The following is a 26595-nucleotide window of genomic DNA, read 5'->3' as shown; positions in this document are numbered from 1 at the left end:
TTCAATTTTAAAAGTTTTGGAAAACATAAGAGACTTCAACAGTCACAATCAGCTGCCAGTGGTGCTATTTTGACTTAATCTGTGATTCCAGATGTTTATGAAACTTCTGGATTAAAACTCTCATTGAAATCCAAGGTTCTGTGTTTTACAAAGACAATTTTCAGCCACTTTTGAAGGCAAGTGTTCTGGTCAGCCTCAACATTCCTCTCTAAAATGAAGTCAAGGCAATATATAAATTAGACAATTTTGAATAGGAAAGCACAGCATAGATTAGTATCCATTAAAGTTAATATGCCTGTAAGTATTCAATGATTTTTAGTCACACAATGAACATGTATTCTAGAAATTTTCTGCAAGTAAATACAGTCAAAGATGTTCTGCAAAGATGAGATACAACTCCTGAACATTTCTAAGATCAGTATAAGCTAAAGACTACAAACATCTACAACTAATATGAGATTCTGAACTTTACTAGCTGCTGAAATGCATAAACTATACATATTCTGCTTCTTAGGGAGATGTACTTTCCCAGTTTGTGTAACTTCATAAATAACCAGTGTTGTTATGGTTCTCCTGGAAATCACAAGCATTAAACCAGATTTGGCATAGTAACATATGGAGAGTCCCAGTGTCAAAGATAGTTCAGTGATTTCCACATTAGTATGTGGGGTTAAGTGCTACCCAGGGTAGAACACAAAGTTGTGTTCTAAGAGACAGTTGGACACAAACTTGAGCTGTGGATTCTTTCATATGTAAGCACACACCAAAAGTTTTATTTTTTAAATGGGACATGGATAATCAGAAAAAACATTCTACCAGCTTGGTAATATGTCTGTTTTACTACTCAAACCTCCACACCACTGACTGAAATAGAGCTACTAGCAAATGGTTATTGCTAGGGATGACACAATACCAAAAGAAGCATCTATTATGAATTACAAAAGCAAATGGAACAGACACCACAGATCACATATTCATGAATATTGTATCACATTACACCTCCTCTTATCTGTGGCAACAAAGTGTCTTTCATACAAAAAACGGAATACATTTATCACACCAAAGCAAGCAAAAATGTTCTTGAAATACACACAAGAACATTGGTGTATTATACTGACATATATAAACATTGGTGTATTATACTGACAAGTTCTGGCAATATAGTTATTAATCACTTATTCACAACCCAAGAATGGTAATGGAAACATGAATGAAGAAATAGATCAAAAGCTTTTATTCTGCCAAATAAGACCTGCATGTTGCACCCTGATACCAAAATCACGCAAGTAAAAATTGTCAAACTGAGCTAATGCAGAAAGATCTGGAATTCTTTGTTGCCTTTTTTAAAAATTCATTTGCTTCATGGCTATCAGCCTAGCTTTCTAAGCAAGCTAATTAAGGTATTTCTATTTATGGTCACTGGCTGCAAGAACTCTTTAAATGCAAAATATTCACAAAATCTGCTTGTTTATAGTGCAGTATCTTTTGCACAAAAAGCAAAAGAAAACTAAAAAAAAACCAGCAAAAACCCGTTTCAAGAGCAGTTCAGTTATGTTATTAAACTAACTTCATTTCTACAGAAAAAAAAATGTATTATTCTGATCATTACCAGCTTTATCCTATAATTCTACATCTAAACTACATCCACCAATAATAATAGGTAGTGGAAGTACTAACATGACTTAGAACATCTTTTCCTCATGTTCTGTAACTAAGCCTCTCAGAACATGCCAATATATGCATCTTGTCACTAACATCGTGACGAGAGGGAACTCACGGCACTCTCAATATGAGATATAGAGTAAGCTCCATTTTATTTCACCAAACGAGAAACTTATATACTGTTACAGATGCTACTAATTATAGCTACACACACATCTGCAGTCTGTTCTCACACATTCAGGGATCCTCCTGGTAACTCCCTTTTTCTTTCTCATAACACTTCTGACTCCCTATTCTTTCCCATGACATTCTTCTCACAGAACATTCTCAGGTAAACAAGTCACTGTATCTTGTTAGGATTTTACTGAGGCCCTGCTTAGATGTATTCAGTTAGCATAAGTTTTGCTGGAAAACTGTGTTTTCCAACATGTCACCACTGACAGAAAGGCTAGGAAGCACTCTTCTCTCCATCTACAGCCTTTTTTTTTTTTTTAATATCTGTGCAGCTGCTTCACTGTGAATGTACCACATGCAAATTTTCGTACAGACAGACTATTTCAGCACTTCTTACCATTACAATGAAAGAAAAAAGGGGCTCCTAGTAATGAGAAACTTGGGAGAGTCACGAGGAAAATACAGAGAAGCACTCATGTTATTCTCCAAAAGCATAGTTATTTCTGCCCTACAAGCAAGGGCAGAAATAAACTACTCTGACTATACTTTCCCTTTGCATTGACATTTCAAATAGTGCAAGTCTAATTAATTAGAATATATTAGACCTGTAACAGCACATTTCTATAATGCTGTATGGTAAATTCCACTCTCCTTCTCTGCCCCAACTATAATGAGAGCTCTCCACAATATAAAGATCCAAGGCCTGCCTTTAAGGGGAACAGCAAAGACAAAAATCAAGAAAGCAGTGAGTGCAACTCACTTTCTTATTCTAATCTAAGCTAACTCAACTATCCAAAAAAATCAAACCAAACCCAGTATTTGCCCTACCTACCACAGAAAAGTAAAGAAAAATAGGGGATTATTCTCCCATCCTTTTTTACTGTGCTAATCAATTGAACAGCACTTACCTAGTCAACAGCTAAGACAGTTCTTATCTGTGTATTATTGCTAATGGTTGTCATTAGAAATAAAGAAAATTAGCTGAAATCACTCAAATTGCATTGTGAGCACTTCTCCAGTGTCACTTCAATCAGACACTGTCTCCTCTATGCCAAAAGTGACTTCTAAAATTTAATAAAATTTCTTAAATTTCATCTTTTAGAAGATGACTACAGACATATATAAATAAATATAAAATTCTGAATTTTCTTATAGTTTGTTTCTTGCAGAAGGCAGTTATCCTAAAATATTAACAAATAAGAGCTAATACCCTTAAAACACTAACTTTCAAGCAGCTTTAGGCAACTGGTGTCAATCTGTGATGACTTCCATTCTGACATGCAATATTTACTACATTACCTGTACCAATTATACCATTTCACAGAATTTTAGTAGCATTTTGTAGCTTTTTAAAAAGACTTTGAATTTGCCCATGAGTTTTCCTGATGTTATTGCTTCAAATATTCATTTATCATGACTTGTACTTCATGCTTTCCATACAAATTTTACTGGACCTAACAAACAGAAATGTATGCAAAATGTACCATTCCATGAAACTGACATGAAGCCAGAGCATAAATGCAACATAAAAATTATGATCTCAGTGTGTATTTAGCACTAGAAGTGAAGGTTTCTTACCAAAGGGTGCCTCCAGGGTTCGTTGGCCATCACCATAAGGAAGGTCAATGCGAGTGAAATCTCTACTTTTGTCATTGTTGTACTTTATTGTTAGGTTAGTTAACTTGGAGAAGTCAATATGCAGAGTGCAGCACCCAGTGTAGATACTATGGCCGTCTAGAGTCTGAAGAAAAATAATTACATTTTCAGAGATAAAACACCTTGTGGCAGCCACTGCTATAAGTTTATATTATTATTGCAGCCTATCAGTACTTGAAGGTGGCTTATAAGAAAGATGAGGACAGATCTTTTTGTAGGGCAGGCTGGGACAGGACAAGGGGTAATGGTTTTAAACTGGAGGGTCAATTTGGATTAGCTATATGGAAGTCTTTTACAATGAGCATAATGAACCACTGGCACAGGTTTCCCTGAGAGGTGGTAAATGCCAATTGGACAGGGCTCTGAATAACCTGATCTAGTTGATCCCTCCTCACTCCAGGGGATCGGGCTCGATGACCTTAAAGGTTCCTTCTAATCCAAACCATTCCATGATTCCATCATTATACAGTTTTCACCTTGCAATTGTATCCAAACAGTAATTCACCTTCTGGTTTTAAACTCATCGTTTTAAACACCAAGTAGACAATGATGCTGCCACTATCCTTACCTAAACATCCTGTGTAGAGGTCTAGTGTAGTCCACTAGTTAGTATTATATCAACTTGTGCCAATTGGACAAAACATAGCTTTAAGCATGACTTGACTTCCTGTGTTTCTAATCTTACTTCTCTCCCACTTAACATCCAGAATGAGACAGTAATAGGAATACTAATATGGAAATTGTAACTCCATGAACTGACCCTTACATGAGGGACTCTGATGAAGGACCTGAACCACAAGTCCTGTGAGGAGTGCTGGAGGGAGCTGTGGTTGTCTGCCTTGGAGAAAAGGAGGCTCAAGGGAGACCTTACTACTCTCTACAGCTACCTGAAAAGAAGCTGTAGCAAAGAGGGGGTTGGTCTCTTCTCCCATGTAACAAGTGACAGAAGAAGGGAAAATGGTCTCAAGTTCTGCAAGGGGAGTTTAGACTGGATATTAGGCAAAAATTCTTCATCAAAAGGATTATCAGGCATTGGAACAGGGAAGCAGTGGAGTCACAATCCTTGGAGGTATTTAAAAGATGTGCAGATGTGGTGCTTCACAACATGGTTTAGAAGTGAACTTGGCAGCACTAGGTTTATCATTGGACGCAATGACCTTAAGGTTCTTTTCCACCATAAGTCCCCAGAGCTGGGCATGACTTCCAGGGAAGTAACAGAGCAGAGAGACCCTGTGCCCAAGATCACCCAGAAGTGGTGCATAATTGTTGTGGGTGACACCCTGCTGCAGCAGAGGCACCCATCTGCTGACCTGACTACTGTCTAAAAAGGTCTCATCTGCCTCTCCAGGACTTGAATCACAGATGTCATGAAAGGATTGCTGAGGTTTTTCCACACATCTGACTATTTATTACCTCCTGCTCCCTTTACATGAAAACTAAAGGTGACTTTGATGAAGGGGCAGATGCCTCCTAAGCAAGCTCACTGATGTCATAAAGCTGGGAGGAGTGGCCAATAGCCCAGAGGGCTGTGCAGCCCTTCAGAAAGACCTTGACAGTCAAGATAGGTGAGCAGAGAAAAACAGTCTGAAATTCAACAAAGGCCAATGCTAAGCACAGACTGGAGCCTGATTTCCCAGAAAGCAGCTCTACAGAGAAGGACCTGGGGGTCAAAAAGATGCTGTGGGCCAGCAATCTGTCCTTGTGGCCAAGAAGGCCATGGCATCCTGGGGTGCATTACGAAGAGCATTGCCAGCAGGTCAAGGGAGGTGATCCTGCCCCTCTACTCAGCCCTGGTGAGGCCACATCTGGAGTGCTGTGTCCAGTTCTGGGCTCTTGAGCACAAAAGAGACATGGAGCTCTTGCAGCAGGTCCAGTGTAGGCCTACAAAGATGATTAAAGAACTGGAGCACCTCTTTTACAAGGAAAAGCTAAGGGAGCAGGGGCCTGTTCAGCCTCGAGAAGAGTGAGAGGGAATCATAAATTACTTTTATTTTGATAGACTCATGCAGGTCTTGGATTATATGCAATATATTTATTTGCAGTTGATGATAGAATGCTGTCTTCTTAACTAATGAGTGATGTCAAAGTTATTCGTGTGCAACAGGAGTGTTAGAATTACGAGAAATCACGAAGTTAATCGTCAAAATATTCCTAATGGTTCCCCTGTCCCTAAGCAGGGAAGACCTCCCTCCAAACAAACAAAATCAAGCTGAATACACTACACTTACCATTTTGGCATAATATGCGTTCATTGCATCAGCATATTGGAGCAAAGCTTGAAAATGATTGTTCTTATGGAACATGACAATCTTCAAGACAAGGCCAAATCTAGAGAAAATCTGTTACAGAAAGAACACAGGCTTTAAGAAGCAATGAATAATTAATGCACACTAAATACTAGCATTTAATATTTCAAATAAATTTCTGAAAAATACTTCTGTTGTTAGAGCTGAACAAAAATGGTGTGAACACAATTTTTTTTCAGGTAAAAAAAAACTAAAAGAGGAGGCTACAAAAGATGGGAAAGAAGCGTAACATTTCCTTAAAGATTTAGCAATATCTAGTCAACTCAAAGCAGGGAAGGACAGTCCAAACAGGCATTTGTCCAGTGTCTGCAGAGAAATTCTGGAAAATTAATCAGAGTTGAGGTTTGAGAAATGGACTTGAACAAGTCATAGAATCATGGAACATGTTGAGTTGGAAGGGATCCACAAGGATCATTGATCTAGTCCAATTTCCAGCCCTGCACAGGATACCCCAAGAGTCACACCATATGCCTGAGAGCATTGTCCAAACACTTCTTGAATTCTGTCAGGCTGGTGCTGTGAAAACTTCCCTGGGGAGACTGTTTCAGTGCCCAACACCTTCTGGGTAAAAACACTTTTCCCATCCAACTTAAACATCCCCCAACTCAGCTTCGTGCCAGTCCTGTCACTGATTACAAGACAGAAGAGGTCTGTACCTGCCCCTCCCACTTCCCCACCTGAGGAAGCTGTAACTGCAGTGAGGTCTCCCCTCATTCTTCTCTTCTCCAGGCTGAAGAAATGAAGTGACCTCAACCACTCCCCAAAAGGCTTCCCCTCCAGACCTTGTACACTGCTGACTCACATTCAACTGGGCATTGACCAGGACCTCTAGGTCCCTTTCCACAGTGTTGCTCTTCAGCCTCTTGTTCCTTAGCTTATACACATTCCCCTTCCCTGTTCCAAGCTAATTTAAAGTTCTGTCAACAAACCCCACTAGCTCCTATGCTAGAACCCTTTTCCCCCTCTGAGAAAGGTGCATCACATCAGGTGTCAACAGACCAGGTGTTGAATAGATCATCCCATGGTCAAAACCCCCAAAATTTATCCAAGTACACTACAGAGCCACCCATTGACCTGATCGATCTGTCTGTTTCTATCAATATTATTCCTTGTTACTGGAAGTCAGTTGAGATGGGAACTGCAAACTGCATTTCAAGGTATACACCTTTATGTAATGCACATTAGAAAAATTCTGCAAATCTGTTGAACAAAAATACAATTTAAATAGTTGATGTGCTTATTAAGACCCACTGCCTAAACTAGAAAATGAAGAGGAAAGAAGCAAGATAAAGACCTAGATTGGAACCTACCCCTATACTTTATAATCAAATGGTATTTGATTTATTGCAAATTTTAAATTGTAGAAATACTTTTGAAGGTTGAATTTAAATACATATACATTCAAAGTAAGAGTGCATGAAGGTATCTATACAAAAGCAAAGCCACAAAGAGTGAGGACAAAATTAAAGCCAGCACATATCATGCACATGCAGAAAAAATATGTCCAAATTAACAGTCAAAGAAGAAAGCTGTGTTTGAGAAATACTATTAGTTTTCAAACAAACTGTTAAAATCAATGCAAAGACAGGAAAGCAGAAACCCCTGAGAAATATTAAACCTGCAATGGAAAGAAAGGCCATAGATAAGGATAAACATCTCTTGCCAGCCTCTTAGACCTAGAATCAATGATACAAAACTAATGTCCCACCCCTTTGTACCCAATTTTTCCATTTCTCAGAAACAGCATTTTAATACTGCAGTCATCATTGAGACATAGAAAACAGAACAGAAAGCTTTTCACAGCAATTTAAAATTATTCTTTGAGTTGCTGTTTATAAAGCACTTCCTCTTAAGAAAGACCTAAACAGAGCTTCTCAACATATGCTTTTCAAAGTTTATCCAGAAAACTTAATAGACCTTTTCAAGGTAATGAAATTTAATGTATTCCCTCCTGTTTGATTTTAAACCTAAACACACTGCTTGTATCAATTTTGTTTCTGCAAAGATAACACTGAATTTTCAGCTTCTTATAAATACTTTAAAGTGAACTGTGGTTAAAAAAAAGTTAATTGCTTGGCAAGCAAGACAACTTACAAAATACAATCCGAGTTTGGGGTTTGGGATGACAGCTTGTGTACTAGTGTTCCATAAGATGCTAGACTTGTCAGTGAAAATATTTATTTCCATTAACCTTACTACACAAAGTAAAAGTTAAATTGTAGCAATCGGGCACAAAGTTATTACTTTTAAACTTAGAGCTTTCAACAGCATAGCCCAAATACCTAGCCGAAGTTACAGTAATGTCTTTCATAACTACAGCCTACCATTATTCTTACTGCTTTCAGAGGTAGTCAAATACCATTCTAAAGATGAACAAACAAAAACATTTGTCCAAGCAATTTGCATATTACATCACATACATTGAGTTATAAAAGTGAATATAAATATATTCCCTAATATATTCCCTAAATATAATGCAAACTACAAAGGTTACTCAGCAGAAATTGTGCTAAAATATGGATTCGCAAGTTTATAACGTTCAATATTTCACTAGCGCATCATGAGAGCAACAGTAAACGTTCAAGTTTGTTGCTGCTTCCATGGAAAGAAACTTAAAAGAGACAACACAAAAATCTGAGTACAGAAGCCATTTACTTGAACTTTACTTGTGCAGAATTATTTCAAACCTAGATCTTTAAACTCAGAAAATAATTTTAAAGAGACAGTCTTCATTCAAAAGATTCAGGAACCACAGGTACTTAAACAAATTAATGGATTTAAAATAGCAATACTGGAACAAATTGTAACTTCATTTATTTATGCAATTGTCATTACCTGATACAGCACGTCTAAAGTGACAGGGTAAAAAACATTTTCAACAAGGATTCGAAGAACAGAACTATAACTTGGAAGGACTCCACCTTCAGCAGCAACAGCACTTGTAATACCCAGGTTTCCATGCTGCACAGCATTCACACCTTGCAAGGCAGCTTGGGGTCTCTGAAATTAGGTCATAGCAGAGAGCACAATTAATTTACATACAAATTATTCATTCTGAAACACAGTCCTCCTAAAAGAAAAGCACATAAAACATAACTTCAAAAAACACATTTCTTTCATAATATTGATTCAAATCCCACATTAATAAATAACTCTTACTTTCCGTGCTCCTCTCTTACAACTAGTCAGTGTAATTCACAGAATTAAAACCATTTTTTAATTAATTGCTACTAATTTGTAATATCCTATAAATATGATTTTGCTTTGAATCAGTAAGCTATTGTCATTCTAGACATTTTTCCAGCAATATTGTTGATGACAATACTGATGACAATATTGTAATAGACTAACAACCCATCAGCATACCAAAACTTACTTGCTCTGCTTTATTAGGATTTCATTCTCTTCAGAAACTAAGATTTGGTGGGGATAAGCTTAAAGGTGCACACCCTACTCTTCGTCCAGAGCCAAGCCATCAACCTCAAAAAGTAAGTTGAAATCTCACTCATCAAACTGGACTTCTGTGACTACACAAGTCTCTACACTTGTTTTTCATGGGCTTTCCTCAAAAAGGGCTTCATACCTCTTGTGAGAAGAAGCACTTTGGAGAGATGCTCCTTTCCAAATGCAGTACTATGACCTGAAGTCATGTCTCAGATACACTAGTTCTTCAGAAGACAGACTAAACAGGACACATTTTACCTAGTTTCAGAAAAATATAACTCTGCAAAATAATCTGCACTGCAGGCCTAAGCCTAGGTACTACGACAGTAACAGTGTTCAGCTGCTCTACCACAGTCTCTTTAAAATTTAGATAAAACTCAAATATAAGTGCCAAACAGCTTATTTTTAAAAGTAGATGATGTTTTTATAGGAAAAAGCAAGTGAGTTGGGTGAGTTGCAATCAACTGTCCTGGTTGAGTCCCTTCCCATCTTCTTGTGCACTCTCACTGTCAGGGCAATGTGAGAAGCAGAAAAGGCCCTTAATACTTCCTGTCACAAACTGCTGTGAGGAAAATTAACTCTGCCCTAGCCAAAACCAGTACAAACTCATGCAATCTTATCCTGTTAAATGCAAATATTATACTTACAGCCTGATTATGTTGATTGTCAGTCCTAAGTTCTTTGTAATTGGAATACTGAATATAAACGGGCTGATTGTTGAGGTGAGGTGTAAAAGGAGTGTAGTAGTTCACCATAGAAACAGCAGCATCTACTGAAGCCATTTCCAAAAATGCCTGCAACCAATACATAGTTGATTTCAGTGCTGGTTTTGTTTACAAGAGAGAAGAAAGCATCATTTTTTGCCATTTCCACCCTCACTAGAAAAACATGACGTGAAAGTACAGTACTGATTTGCTCAGCACTAGAAGGCATTTGTGTGTGCATGTTTACGGGGCTGTTTTATTCAATTAGTGGGTTTTCTGACAAAGTTTTACATTGTGAGTACACTACATCATTTAAGAAGAGGTGGAATAAGTATGACATATGGGAAGCAATGCTGCTAAAAATACCACACTGCTAATAATTTGTAAAATTCCTGAAACCAAGCATTATTACCTAGGTAGCTGATATGCATACCCATTGGAAAAGTTGCAACAGAACATTAAACTTCCATCAGTTTATGCATTGTATTAATCCAGCTCAGTGCTCTAGACAATTTTTTGAATGAATACTTATTTTTAGGATTTCTTTGTTTCCTCATGGTGTAAACTACTCTGTCACATCTAATAGGATTAAAAAGATGTTAAGAAATTAATATGCATGTTAGTAACTTAAGCAGGCAGGCTCTCTGAAGACATATGTCATCAGCAATAGTGATAGTGTACTTTATCATCAATATGTTCTTACATAAAGTGGATATAATGTTTTGCATTATTATTAAAAATTTCTAGTTCATTATTTAATCCAAAAGTATATTAAAAAATAAATCTCATAACATCCTTTCATATTTAAAAATATGAATATCTTCACCTATCAATGAAATTATGCTGCAATGATTTCAGTCAAGCACAAGATCAAAATTGTCGCAATATAAACCACATCTGCAGCCTAGTTCTTCTAATTGAAACATTGAAAATTACATACCTGACCTTTTCCTCTTAGCATCAATAAATTGGTTACTTTGCCAAAAGGGAGACCTAATGAAATGACTTCTGCTCCAGTAACACCACTTGGAATACGACGAATATGAAGGACACGTGAAGGGGAACATGGTGATCTTCCTTTGCTTTTTTTCTTCTCATTACCTAAAATATTTCAGTGAGGGAGACAGACAAGCAAACAAGACAAACCCATTGCACAGTGTGTGTATCAAAACCCAAAGGAGAGAAACTGCTGCCTCAGCACTGACTTTGACTTGGATAGAGCTCTTTGAATCTTAAGAAAGGACACTTCATATCAAACAAAGGGACAGCGTAAGAAGACCTCATCAGCTATTCCAAATCTCAACAGCAAGGGGAGGGTATGGTATGTTTGGCTTTGTTTATTTTCCAGTGACTTGGTTTAGGTTTGCTGGGGTTTTTTTTAATGGAGGCCAGTAACTTCTCCCCAAATGCCTACATAAGATATTTACAAAATGTTAATTGCACAGAAGAGGGAAAAATCATAATTGATAGGTAATACATTAATATTCCTTTTATCACCAACTCATCTGTGACTGAGCTGCTAACTCACAGTTTGGGTTTTGTTTTTATTTTCTTAAAGAAAGCCTACTTCCAAATGATTTTAAGTTTTAAAAAGTATCTTTCGAAGAGATAGACAGCATGAAATCCATACAAACTCTTAAGTCTTCCACTTTGACACACTGCCAGAAGTGGGTTTTTTTGAATATATGCCTATTTGGATCCTGTATGTGACCAGTTTGGATTGGTAAGTAAATAATGATTATATTTCAAGGACAGTATTCAGTATCCTTGAGAGCACTTTTAAGCAGAACACCACATCTGGAACAGGCATCTCATTCTAGAAGCAGTTGCAATGGAGGCAAGAGAGATAGCCTTAACACCTAATCTGTTGCATTTACCCTTCCAAGGAGAAACAGAAAAGATTGGGAAGAAATTTCTGTATGAGCTTTACAGGAAACTCCAGATTTTGCTTTTTATTAGTGGAAGCCCGTAAAATTTCAAGTTAGATGATCAAAACCCCAACCATACCATATTTAACAATTCTCCCAACTGCAAAACTGAAAAAAGTCTGTTATGCATCGACTTCTCCATCAATAATTTTTAAATGGCTTCATGTGTTGTTTATGTACTCTGAAAAATGAGAACTTTAAGACAAACATGAACATATCAAACACAAATCAATTACTAGTAAAGTCAAACAACTTATTTTGTTTTCAGGTTCAATATGGACAAGACGTCCTTGACTTAGTATATACTAAATCAAGGAATGCCTAATATGAATTTTGCCTTTAGTTTAATATGAGAGACTCGTGCAGAAGCAGTATCTTCTGGATTCTGACACATTGTCAGAGGTGACAAAATGGAGCTAAATGGCAAGCTATTAAAGTGCTTCTTTTCCTGTGAAATTTTAGTGAAGTTACTAAATCAGCAATAAAAGCTAGCACATCTCAAATATAAAGATCTCATGTTTTTTAAACCATGCTTCTTTCTCCAGCTGTGGTTTGATAATAATTTTGATGCAGAGTGATAATAATGTGTATCATCCAACATCCAAATTTCAAAACTGATTCAACAATTCTTTAAAGCATGCCAAACCTTTTCTGACTTTTTCACTCGAGTGAACGTAAAAAATGCTTTCAGACAGACAAAAAGAAGCCTTATGAAAAAAGTGAAATATGGTTACTGATGTACAAAGGGAAGTTCATTACAATTGCAATTCATGACTGGTACAAATGTATTCCCTGAGTAGCCTGAGATAGAGAGGTGCACATTTTAGATATGTGACCCACCAGACCAAAAAAACTCGCAAAATCGCAAACATAACAACAAAAAAAAAGCATCACAGCTGAAGCAGCTGTTTCAGGTAAAAAGATACATTTCAACAGAGATTACATTTAATTTTAGATTTATATAGTGATTAACGAAAAATTCTCCTAATATGTCCCAAAAACTCCCAAATACCTCTACATTATTTTAAAGTTTAATTCCATTTAGACATCTTGGATACCACTGTGAAGGATCAGTCATTGCACCAGTAGTTAATAATATATATTTCAGCTATTACATTGCTAAGCGATGAGCTAATGCAATTTCAAGCCAAGCAGAAACATTTGGACATCACGTTGAATTGATTAGCAGAAGTATAAACACTCTGACATGTGCAAGTCAAAGAAATCAAAAAGAAAAATCTTCAAGTTAGCTCCTCAGACAACTTCTTCCCCACTAACAATATAGCAAGTCTTAGATACTTATCGAGAGGCCATCTGCTCTGCCCCTTGCCCCAGTATAAAATAAATTGTCTGGAAAACAATGCTGACAGACAATTGCCTGTCATGATTTAGTTAATTTATTTGACATGGTTCATTCATGCAACCATTGGTCATTGATGCTCCAAGTGCCCTAATACTGAAAGTAACACTAACGAAAGCAATACCTAGCTTTCTCTCACTTTCAACTTCTTGCTTGGTCTAAACTACAGGTAAACGTAAACACAAACACTTACTGTGTTTTTCTCAACACACACATGCACACACACACCAAACAACACTGATTTTTTTTTTTAATGTATACCTGTAGCTGGAGTAGAATTGCTCATGGTAGATGGTCTGTTACTGGCACCCAGAAGAAGCTTGACAGGACCACACTAAGAAATAAAAGATAAGATTACTAGCAAAAGCTGTTACAGAGAAAGCTAAATACAAAAGTGCAACAATTTCCTTTATTTATTCTTCCCAAGAACAACCTCTTTGTATACACATTATCCACCACTGCCAGGAACTTATTTTTCAGGAAAAAAATGCCAACAACATAACTTTTTCCTATGTCTCAAGAAATTAGAAAATTCAGCTGTGTTACACTTCATACTTAAATCTATCCCACTACAGTTCACTTTTTAAAAGATCAGAAATAACAAATGCTTATGAAAATAAATGAATTGGCTGCAGACTCTGAGTCTGCAATACAACATTACTTCTACATCTGAGAAAATGCACAGCCATTCAGGTAAAGTCTGCATTTGCAACAGGGGGACCTTGAGCAAAACTAGTTTGAGTACATATTTAAACACACCTATGGCACTTAAAATAAAACAAAAAAAACCTGGTTTTCTATATTTTTTCTAAATACATATGACTTACCAACAAATTTTTATGACAAGAATCAAAGTATTTGCTTTTAGAATATTAACTATTTGAGGCTGTAACTGCTAACAGAGAAGAGTTTGAGTACTACAGGTTCTTCATCCAAAAATCAGCATCTATCTGCCAGTTACGTCTGTTTGCTCATTAAGACTGCTCTAGTATTCCAGCCAAGCATCAACTTCAAAATGTCAACAAGAAAAAAGGTACCACAACACCTCTGAAAGGCAATTAGGTTTCCTGAAACTATCACCACACTCTTCCATAGCATTTTAATGAAAAAGTTGAGACCAAGGGAGTGATTCTACAAGATGGAGTAAGTTGATCCAAACAGCTTCTCACCACATTGGTGGAAGGAGATGTTCCCATTGCCCTTGGTCCAGTATTCCCACATATGCATGGTCATGAACTGTTTATCTTGCACCAACTCCACTGCCTAAGAGTTGTTCTACAAGATAAATCAACTCTCCAACCTGCCAGCACTCTACGCTGAGTTGGATTAGTTATTCAGCTGAAAGAGGGGTTGAGAAGTGGCAGGGACCACTGCAAAGAAAGGGGTAAGGATATGCCATAATGCTGGCTTGCACTGGCTGCACAAATACTGCTCAGAGTACTCATTTATATGGAGTCTGTGCTTAAAGGAGCAGTTTGATTCTGTTCATCCCTGTTAATCATGAGTTCCCGCTGCTCCCCTAGTGTGGGAAAGTCATTCACAACAGAAGGCTGTGACGAGGAGAGGGTGCTTAAAAACCTTTTCAGCCAAATTTAGCTGCTCATGAAGGAGCACAGGTTTTAGTGTGGGATGGAAGAAAACATGACTGTGTTCATTCCCCTCTGGCAACGGTACAGACTTATTTTTAACCGCAAAACTGCATCTTAACAGTATATTTAAATACAACATGGAATTGTGTCAAACAGCAAAATCATTTTTACATTAAGAGAACTAAAAGATATAAACCCCGTGTTTTAAAGAGGTGTCAATTAAATGGTTACTAGATGTCATGCATATCACACTGTACTTGCACAGATACTAATGTAATTAACATGAATACTGGTACTAATTTTCACTTTTTAGCAATACATTGAATATACCAACATTCAGATATTGCACATAAAGAGTATAATTTTAAAAAAGCATATCATGATTTTAAAAAGCATATCATGCTAATTAAACAAAAGCTATACGCGCAGATGTGGTAGAAAGTTAAGCATGGTCTTTTGTTATACCAACCCTTCCTTTTATTTACTGGAGGGCAGGAGGAAAAACCACTACTGATATAACTCCAATTGTGGAAGCTTTAGTTTGGTTTTTAACTTAGCATTTATTCAACAGAAGAAATCTCTGCCTATTTCCAGAAGACTGTGAAAAAACCTGGTGTATTACCATGTCCAACATGTATTCTTACAATTTCATATTTAGTTCTATATACACTGATATTAAAAAAACACCTCAGACTTTTTCAGAAAATGTTTTCCAACCTCTTCCATTTTTTTAGCACACACACAAAGAAATACAATTCAGATGGCTGCAGTGAGCTGTGTTACAACTCTGTGCAACTAGCCTGTAGCCATAAAACTGAAGCTGTAGCTCAGTGAAGCACACAATGAACTGCTGCTCCAGTATGGTGGACTAAACCAGCTTCAACAGGCGAAAAATTATACCAAATTACAACCTTCAGCTGTGACATGTGCCTGCACTTAAAACTGACACATAATTCAATCACTGTATTGTAAGACAGTTCCCTAGATTATGCCATTACACTGACAATCATTAACTAGCTACCACAGCCAAAACACAAAGGAACTCTTTCAAATCCCAGCTCATCACCTATTCAACTGTTCTGCTTGGTTTAATAAGAGATCAGCAAAGCTTTGAGCTTCTTACAAGACAGAGAACCCTCATAATTTCAAATGTATATCTGTCTTCATATCTTCAATCTGATACAAGGAGTACTTTTAAATTAACATATTTTTAACTATGTTTGTGTTAAAAAACAAAATGAAACAACTAAATATTAAATCAAGACACTTTAGTGCAATTGTCCTGGCACAGGCTTGCAAAATCTAGAACCCTGACTACAAAACTTAGTTGCTTACAGAAGAATTTAGAATCTTACCAGAAAATTTTGATTATATGTTCTGTTATTATTTGAATGCTCCACTGAAATACTATTCCAGTTTTAAACTTTTTATATCAATACTAAGTTATATACCTACCCATACAACTACAGCATATTTATTAACTATAGCATGCCCCTTGGATGGATGTGGTATAAGAAAACTGCTAGGAATGCCACTGTCTTTGTAGGTGGCTGATCAATTTATTTCTCAAGTGTAAGAATACTAAAAAGATGCTTTCCATCATCTCCTTATTTAGCCAGCTTATAACTGATAAGGCTTCTCAGTCACTGACTGAAAGTAGAAACAAACCAAAAGCAATATGCTCTAGAAGAATGCAAAGATAAATTGACACCATGGGATTTGTGCAAACTGAAGTACAAAATGCATATGTTTGGGATATTCTGGATTAATGGAAAAGATGACATTTACTTCTTCAGTGTTTTCACAACTCTGCTCATACAGAATCCACAAAGAAATTACAAAATTCCAGTTTGTAAAGACTGTTCAATCTCTTTCTTTCCCACATGGAGATGAAAGAGATACTTTAAAATACTTTGTAACATGAGGCATTTAATGTGGTGACAAAGATCTGCTACAGGCTGCTCTGGTAAAAAGGTTTCCAAGGCCTTGAGTGCTGAAAAAGTCCACACAAGAGGGTAGTGCGCCCTAGATACTGTAACAAAATTCTTCCTGAATCGTTCTACAGAAGCTAGAAAGTCCTACCATGCCCCTAATCTCTTCTGTACACAAGTTTTCTGCTGGCTACTTTTTAGTTATTCACTATTTAAGTCCAGCTGAGAAACAGTCAAAAGAGCAGCCAAATCCTGCTTATAACACTAGCTTGACATCCTTCCTTGTCCACAGTTCATAGACAGTTTACAAATACTTCTTTAAGCGGGGACATGAGCTCACACTGCCCTTGTGCCATCACTACCATTTCAGTTTTCACAGAACAGCTCTCTGGAATAAGACTCCTGCTGAACTTCAGCGAGCTGCTTGCACCAGTTCCCTGTGAGGCCACACAGTGAACGTGAACAGGCAGGAGGACAAGTAACCATGCTGCCTAACCCTTCCCTGATATACACTTCTTCCAGCACAAAGCTACCTCTCAGAAAGCAGCACCTGCCTTCTGTCTGAATGTCACAAGGACTGTACCAATAACGTGGCAAATATTCCTTCTTTCAGAACCATGGCAAATGAGGTAAGTGGAATTGTTCAAAACAAAGACAGCTACCAAACCAAGGCTGCAACACCCTCCTCTATTCCTGCACTCATTCCATCATTCCAAACACATTAATCATCTCCTAATATCTTAACACTGCTTTTTTTTGCAGCATAAGACTTTCCACCTCTCCTACTTCAAAGCAGTATTTTTGCATTTTTTGGGGATTATTAATTGGTAACAGGGAAGGTAAGAGCAAAGAACAGTTACAGCTAGCTTAAGTTTATTCTTTCCTTGAATGGAAATAGAAACCAGTTGCTTAAAAAGCTTCTTTTGATTTTGGACATTTCTTTAGAAACAGGTAACATTTATAGTGCTGCATATACAGTCCAGCAAGAGGCCTCTACAAAGTGTGGCACTCAATGACAGGTTAACAAAACAAAGTATTCATCTGTACCTACCATGGTCAGTTTCCCTGACTAAATAAGGCATATTACACAACTGACTACAGTAACAGGTGCCTTTCCTGAAACTGCTTCAGCTGTTCTATGATTTTTAAATTTTGGATAGTAAGTTATACTAATCATTCTGCAATTCCAGTATAAAACCTACTGCATTTATAGCAAAAACATATAACAAATATCTGCAAGTCAGCAACTCTGATTTCTAAATCTTTGTGAGTCACAGATAGTTAGAAACAGAAGAGGAAGTATAGTACTGCAAAATACTTCTTTAGAACACGTCCATGTGCTAAAACTACAGTAAGTATCTATTTAGCATTACTTCTGGAATCAATGAATCCTGAAAACAATCTTTTAATTTTTAAAAAGGCTGTATGTAAATAACACCACATTATTACCCCCTCCCCCCGCTTTCAACTGCAGTATTTTCTTCCTTTTATTTTCTAGAAGTCAGAAGTTCTTCAGGACAGTCCAATTTATTAGAAATGGGATAGTCCCAGAGAAACTTATACTTGTATTGATGGTTTTCCTAGGATTTAGCTAGTAATCTTTCTATGCTATTATTTTTAAGTCAACAGTAAGGAAGAATATGATGATTGGTTTTATGATGAAATAGCTAGCTAAAACAACAAAAAAAAAGCATGGACAATTCTAAGAGAAAATAACTCTTTCAAAAAGCACCTCTCACAATGCATATGAATTAAAGCTCTACATTTCCCTAAAAGATTCTACATGGCAAAACTAATTACTGTACCCAAAAGGGCAAACTTCAAAACATGACAATTTCAAGCCATACCAGTGATAAATCACTGTTAAGTTTAAACTAGCTGTTCTAATGCACATTACTAATTTTTATAGAATCTGGGGGGAAAAAAAGCAAAAAGCTAAGGAGTATGAGAAGAGTGAAAATTTCCATTATCTTCAACTTCTCCAGCAATATCTCTGGATAATTCCTATATTCATTTACTCTTTCTTCCTCTTTCATGTTTGCAATTGAGATGGAGCTCCTACTTCCAAAATGGGGATTTAAAGTGAAGTACAGTGCTCTTGGTGCCAAAATAAAAAGATTTCAAAGAAAACAGAGGCAAACTATGGGAAATTTCAAAATCATATATTTATATTAAAAATAAACTGGCCTTACAAGGATAAAACCTGCCATTTCAGTAAGCTGAAGCAGAATGAAATTATAGGCAATGATCACAAATAAGCAAGCCTCCTTTACTCCTCTACAAAGACCCCCCAAAACACAGGCTGAAGTTGCTGATTGTCAGTCACCCTAGAAGCACAGTCTTAGCACTGATAGCTGCTCTTCTGCAGGTTTGAATGCTCAGTGGCTCTGCCAGCAACACAGCTTGCTCCAGTGCCTCCATCAACTACTGAAGCTCCCTCCTATACTGGTAGAAAGATAATGTGCACTTTCAAAGAGTCATGTAAGAGTAATTAAAAGGTTAAGAGAAAAACATGTACTTTGCATTTATGCTAGATACAGGGCAAGCATATAAGCAAATAACATTTTCCTCTTGAAGATGCAAAATATGTAAAAGCAACCCTGAGCATGTGATTATCAAGAGCTGTAAAATTAAGAGTGACAAGTTTAGTTTTTTGATGAATATAAAACATGCATTTTCATTCTTAAAAGTCAGAAATACCTCCACTTACTATGAAGGCTTTAAGCTCATCCAAAAGGACAATAAACCATGTACCACTTCCGAGTATTCCAGAGACCCAGAAGCCATTACGACACAGAGGCAGAGGTTTCTTTGAAGCTCATCAGAGATAACTGCTTTTCTTTGTGGTACCATCACTCATTCACAATTTTCAATAATATTGTTTTCTCACAGTATAAATACAAACTTTATTAAAACCAAGGATTGATGTCTATGCTTCCTAGCTAGTTTAACCCTTAAATATGTGAAGATTAAGTTTTCCTCATGAGTTAACACAAGTTTTTTGTTAAGAAAACTTACCTAAGTTACTGCAATATATTCCTTTCACATATATATCTTTTTCAAATTATCAACAGAACACTCAATACAATCCTTACTAAAAGTCTTCATTCTAATTCTTAATAAGCAATTGAATATGGGAACATGCCAGTAAATAAACACTGAATGAAGTCCTGTACAGATGAAGATACTTGGCTTTAAATTTAAAGGTTTTATACCTGAAGTCACAAATGTTTCTATACAATGCCACAGTGTCATGCTCTAAACATCCAGGATCCCAAATAAACCACTAGTAAACTGTCTCTCTTGAATTTTGTCAGACGAAAATTTACATAGCCTTATAAAGTACAGAAGCACCATGACTGGACAATCTGGTTATTAATTTATTATTAAAGGTTAAAATTGAGAAAGAAGTGCTGCTGAAAGAAATAAAACAAAACCATGATGCTAAACAATTATGCCAAACAATATGCAGCAAAGACTTCACAATGAAAAGTTATTTTCAAGTTACTTTTACAAATTAAAGCACTTTACTTCCATACCTTTGTTTTCTATTTTAGAAAACCATTGTACATTTACAAGCAGGGTTGTACACAGTAGAAGAAAATTATATAGAAAGAGAATCTTTTACAACAGACTTTCAAACTAATGACAAGTAAGACAACTCAGTTTCTCTACCAGGTTCTGTTGCACAGAAAAAGTTTCTAGCACTGTCAGAAATCAAATGAGAAATGACCATATCACATACTTTTGAGGTCAAGAAGTTTCCTCCACAGAAACTAAGTTTTCTGCTACAGCTTCCACCACGTCCAAGGTCATACATATACTGTGCACTGAATAGCTTCACAGTAATTATTTCAACATTGACTGTGTTTTAGGAAAGAACAGATAACTGAGATGATGGGGGAGGAACAGATGTGAAGCTAGAGTAGTTTTCCTGGTAACACAAGATCAGAACAAACAGCTTGCCTGTACACATGGAGCAAGACAATAGAAAGAAAGAAAACAGAAACAGGTGAACTGACAAATCCAAAGAGTAAGAAAATTAATGCAGTATCATGCATAATAAAATGAGGAAGTGAACCAGCAAAAAAACTACAGAAATGGAACCAGAAACAAAATCCTAATTAAGCTGATCACAGCCGGGAAGACAAAGAAGGCACGAAAAACCCAACAGGGAATTACATGTAATTTATTACTTAAACTAAGTCACAAAGTTACAAGTTAATAATATTCTTGGATGCTATATTCTTTTAACTTGTAGCAGTGACTTTTCATGCTGACTGCCAGAGTATTTTTAGTGTTTTTAGCCTAGAAAACACTAAGGTTAAAAGCCTGAATGCATATAGAATCACAGAAGCATTTAGGCTGGAAATTACCTTTAAGATAGGAGAGTCTGTATCTCAAAATGGTGAAGCACAATTTACGAACTCAAATGCAGCCCTTGAAGTATGTCATCACTCTGGACACATGCAAAAATGTGCTTCGAATTCTCACTTCAAAAATGTTTATTGTCATTTCCAAAGCATTGCAATCTAGGAACTACCTTGTCATCTAAAATCAAAAGCTGGAGCACTTTGCCCTAAAAGGAGTGATTTGCCCTAAACCAAATCACTGCAAGGTGCAATAGAACATAACCCTCCTCTTCACTACACATGAAAGTTTTGTCACATCTTTCTCATGTGCCAATTCAGTTGTAGCTAACTTGAAACCTACAGACCAGGAAAGGGTCATCATTACCTAATTTTGCCATATGGTCTGTTCCCACCCAAAGCATATGACACGGTAAGATTTGATTTGATTTCCACCTGTATATGAACTGGTTTTGGCGCATCCTTATTCCCGTGATTAATGCAATCCCCCTCCCAAGAAAGAGTAATGTTTCATTTAAATGGTAAGATCCTAATAGCGAGCACAGAGCCCACCATATACTCATGCATTTCTGTGAAGTATGCACACTTCCATAGAGAGTACATATGCAAACAAAATTATGGTTCCTTTGCTTCTGCTCTTCACTGTGCAGAAAGAATTATATATCTGCTCCTCGACTTTAAATGCCATTGCAAGACACCATGTCTTTTAATGAATAAGAGTAGCAGCAAGTTAAATTACTTGCAGTGCACTGTGATTAAGGAAGTCAATTGCAAAGATAATGGTTGGTTTATTGAATCAAATTAGCACACATTTCATTGGCATTCACAAGAAATTTAGGGTGCAGTTTAAGCTGATCTATGACTGCAGAGAGCAAAGGCAGACATATCATTCTCACCCTTGTGTTTTCATGGCTCTCACAGCAGTGACTAACAACTGCAAGAGAACATGGTACCAGAATAATTTGATTTACCATGCAGTTCACATATGACAGTTGCTACACTATGAGGGAGGTGCAGAAAAGCACTGTTGAGGATGGTGCTGCTCTTTTGGCAGCAGACCTGAGTTTGAACAACTTCAGCCAAGAGGGAAACAGCAAGAGCAGGGAAGAGTGGTATCACCAGTAGACAAAATATTTTTTCACCTACCCACTCTGCAAAGCAGCGTCAAAAATGCTGCCTCTAATTCCAGTGTAAAACTCACGTCCACAGACCTGAAGAAACAGGCACAATTTTCACATGCTGAAATGAGAAAAAAAAAGAAAAAAGTCTCTTAAATATCACCTTTCATAAAATATAGGCAGCACCAAATGAAATTAAAAGTATAAAATACATATAATGCCCAAAAGCAGGAAAAGCAAAAAACAGAGTGCAATTCCATGCAACAGTTAATGAGTGCAAAAGAAGTAAAAACTGTACCTCAAAACAGCAGCTGTAGGCATAATTTTATGACATAACTAACTCTCATCCTCATGTTTTGACACAAGATTATGTTTAATCACAATATCCTTTAACAGAAAGTAGACAAACACATACTTGTGCTTATCATTTAACACAGGATTAGTTCAGCAGGAAACCTGACAAATACTCCCTGGTAGAATCCAATTCAACTGCTTATCTCCCTGGATGGGGTACAAAAAGCAGATTAATATTCCTGACTACAGACCAAATCAAATGAACAGCAATTTGACAACAGCTAGGGAAACTAGGAGATTGATTTATATTTTGCTATTTTCATGTTTCTGATTGTAACAGATGATTTCCATTTCTGATTATATCAGATAGTAGTATTAAACAAATGTGGTAAGTGAACAGCAAGCTCATAAGGAGAGATAACTTCACTCCTGCTAGGCTATACTAAGTATTTTCCACAAGCACATAACTCAGAGTGGGTTAAAAACAGGTGTTTATGAAGCAACTACAGGAAAAAGTAAGCTATGTAATTCTATGTAAAAAATACATTTAAAAAGGCTTCTGAGCCAGAAACCTATGGATAATAATATGGAAGTGGTTGATGACTCTGCTTGAGCATCATCTTCCAGAATTCCAAAGTCCTGTTAAGCCTAAAGATTTAATGTGGTACTGGAGTGGCTGAATTTAACTTGAAAATATAAATACAGCTGCTGTGCTTAGTGTTCCTGGTTTTCCCCTCTTACTAACGCACAAGCAAGCTATCAGTTATAAAAACCCATAGGTCTATGTACATATCTGCTCTGCTTTTGACAGTCAATAAAAAATTACAGTTCACACCATTCTGCTTTCTTTGAATTTCATCAGTTTAACTTGAGTCACATTTTCCTGATAACACAATAAGCTTAAATAAAGAGCCAATATCTTTGCCATAAAACTGAAATTCTCACAAGCTTCCTACAGAAATGTTCTGATCCAAATAAAAATGATTTCTTCATGTTCACTTTTACATATTCTTACCCTCACTAAACATAAGTTTTGGATCTAATTTAGTCTCAGCATTCCACAGAAATCAATTAATGCCTCTATTTCATTTCTGTATGAATGCAGCAAGGAATCATAATTTTTTTTATATTATTATTAAATGCCCTTGAAAATAAGAAGTAACAAGGCAGCTTATGAAAATTTTTGTTTTACTTTAGGTTTACTAGGGCAGTTCAAACCAACAGCTATCTTAACAGCTTACATTTTCAACTAACAGTTTGGAAATCACCCAATGAAATTTAATTCTCAGAAGGTATTGAGCATCTTCTAACAATAAAATAACACCCCCAAATCACCCCAAAACCCCAGGTCTTCCTGAAGTGTCATAGGCAGGACTTGGCATCTCGGAGCATACTCAAACTTGCAGTTATCACCAACCACCTGCATCTTCATTGAAATACATAAAAGGCTCTACTTCAGAAAATTTCTTACAAAACACTCAATTGATTCACTTTTCGTATGCCTGTAATCTTTGTTTCACTCTCTGAAAAGGAAGTTTATTAAGCAGATTCTACTTTGTGATGTTAAATTTCGGCAGTTTAAGAACTACATATATTTCATCTGCATAATTTCTACCCAAAACAGAAAGAATGTCAATAGTAAGTTATCTTTATTAAAATTTCAAGGCAGTACACCCACTGACTCTTTTCCCTCCTTTCTCAACTGAAATAATAAAAATGTAATGAAAGTTTTAAAAAAATACTTGGGGAAAGAGACTCATCATACTAGTTGCATGAAACCATAGGAATCATACACCCACATTAGACAGCAATTCCACAACCTAAGAGAAAAAAATAACTGTATTTTCAAATAGAACAAAAGAATAACAAAATTACATGTTCCTCCATAAGCATATTTGATAGACTAATGAAATTCTCACTCCAATGGGAAATTTCTTCATTTTCCCTTGATATTTTGCAAAATACAGTTTTAAAGCAAATGTGAAAAAATGCTGATCATAACAAAATTAGTCATTACATTTTTAAATTAAATTCTTAAAAAAGATACTTCTTAAGACTGTTTGCTTTTTGATTAATCAGCATTTATAAAAGACTGTTCTTGACAACATGTCTCCCTATAAAAGGTTCTACTATAACAGTGTTAAAAGATGTCTGAAGGTTTTTTGAATCACAAGGAAAAAAGGAAGCCTTTTTAACTTTTGTATCAGAATACCTAGATTGTAAAAACAGCAAAGATTTGACATGTCACTCAGATACAGGATGCAAGTTTAAGTTAGTGCAACATCTACATCTTTGCATGAAGCTGGAAGTGCTGACTTCAGTAAGCATTACCATTTTCACCTACACATACTGTTGTATATAAATAAAAAAAATAAACGTTAGGCATGCTTAGTTTCCTGGGACAGTTGAATCTCTCACCATGGCTAAGCTTCCCAGACTTTGGATTTTGAAATATCAACAGGTAAAGAAAAAACACTGGCAATCAAATTTTCATTTAAAACGTAGTGAGGGAAGTTGGTAGTGCACATAATGAACTTGGGTTTATTACTTAGTTTCAAGCTGAGAAACTTTATCAAGACGTATGAGAGATAGTCAGCATACATCACACTATCCCAGCAATGGGAGCACAATACTTCAGACTCACGAAAAATATTTTTATCTTCTGAGAACGACATGTTGCAGAAACTTCATCCCTGTAACAACCTGCTGCATAGTTAAGGCTTTCAGTAAGGTCTATAAAAATGCTTTACGTGAATAACCATTCTGATTATTGATTAACTCTGCAGAATGGATGTCAATCAGTTCGCTTCCACATATGCGCTTCCACCAGGCTCCAGCGACAAGGCAGACAGCTCCACGTTTCCTCTGCTACAGACAAGCACCCCCCAGACCTGGGGTACTAAACTTCAACTACCACGCGAAACCACAAATACCCAAACCAAGAAAATAAAGCCGTGCGCCGAAGGGGTTTTTTTACCACCTTAACAGGGGCAACTCTGTAATGAAGTTTAAAAACCGGACAAGCGCAGGCCCCGAGCTGCGGCCGCCACCTCTGCCCCGCGGAAGGAGGGAGGGAGGGAGGGAGGGAGCGCGCCAGCCCGCGGAGCGGCGCTTCCCGGAGCTTCCCGGCAATTCCCGGCGCTTCCCGGAGCATCCCGGCCCGCAGCCGGGCGCCGGGAGACATCCCCCGAGGGGCGGAAAACCCGCCACGGCCGCCAGCGAAACGCGGCTCCGGCCGCGCAACGAGAAAAAAAAAGAGAGAAAAAGGAAAAGGAAGAGAACGGAAGCGAGACCGCACGCCCTAAGTACCACAAAGTTCCCCGCCGCAGCGCCAGCCCCTCAGCTCCAGAACCGCGACGGCCGCCGGCTTCCTCCTTCCACAAGTACCTGGCGAAGCAGCCCTCGGAAATATCCCCACCCCAAGCCCAGCCCCTCCGAAACCCGGCCCCTCTCGACACCCACCTTTCCCCTCGCTGCGCTCCCTCCGACGGGGCGGAGGGCACCTCCCCCAGCCCCTCTCTCTCCACCCCCGCCGCTCCGAGGAAGGAGCGGGATGTGCCGCTCCCCACCCCGCCCGGCCCCGCCCCGCCCCGCCCCAGGCGGCACCAGGTGGAAGCTTCAGGGTGCTCACGGGCGCTCCCCGCGGCCAGCGGCCGCCGCCCGCCCCTCAGCGCGGCCCCGGCGCGGCGGCGGAGCGGGACGGCCGTGCGCAGCCCGGCGGGGCGGGCGGGGAGCGCCCGCGGGCTGGGCCGCCCCGCAGCGGAGCGCCGCGCAGGCGCACCGAGGGCCCGCGCGCCCCCCGCGCCTCTGCATCCGCGCCTGCGCAGTGTGGCGGCCTCGCCGCTGTGGGGCGCGGCCGTGCCGTGCTGTGGCTTCGCGCGCCCGCCAGCCCCGGCGCACGGGAGCGCGGCGTCGGTCACAGCATCACCTGGGCTGGAAAACGCTCCGAGAGCATCGAGTCCAACTCGTGGCCGAGCACCACCTTGTCAACTAGACCGTGGCGCTGAATGCTACATCCAGTTCTTCGTTAAAGACCTCCAGGGACGGTGACTCTTGCCT

General features: G+C 38.0%; 1 protein-coding gene across 2 annotated transcripts in view; it reads right to left on the bottom strand.

The window, feature by feature from the left end:
* Window positions 1-26284, bottom strand: part of PTBP3 (polypyrimidine tract binding protein 3) — a 34235-nt gene extending 7951 nt beyond the window's left edge. Inside the window, exons 1-8 of one of the 2 annotated variants that reach the window (XM_085042959.1) lie at window positions 25999-26284; window positions 22271-22363; window positions 13496-13568; window positions 10887-11047; window positions 9890-10036; window positions 8634-8798; window positions 5721-5831; window positions 3415-3577 (exon numbers count right to left, since the gene is read on the bottom strand). In XM_085042959.1, the coding sequence (XP_084899085.1) occupies window positions 3415-3577; window positions 5721-5831; window positions 8634-8798; window positions 9890-10036; window positions 10887-11047; window positions 13496-13520 (772 nt within the window). In that variant the 5' untranslated portion in view covers window positions 13521-13568; window positions 22271-22363; window positions 25999-26284. Of the gene's footprint in view, window positions 1-3414; window positions 3578-5720; window positions 5832-8633; window positions 8799-9889; window positions 10037-10886; window positions 11048-13495; window positions 13569-22270; window positions 22364-25845; window positions 25954-25998 lie in introns of those variants that run through there. The other variant, XM_085042961.1, reaches the window with a different exon arrangement.
* Between the last annotated feature and the right edge of the window lie 311 nt (window positions 26285-26595).

This window comes from Lichenostomus cassidix, chromosome Z (assembly GCF_008360975.1).
Source record: "Lichenostomus cassidix isolate B80296 chromosome Z, HeHo_3.0, whole genome shotgun sequence".
Classification (NCBI taxonomy): domain Eukaryota; kingdom Metazoa; phylum Chordata; class Aves; order Passeriformes; family Meliphagidae; genus Lichenostomus; species Lichenostomus cassidix.
This window is presented reverse-complemented; position numbering and strand designations above follow the sequence as displayed.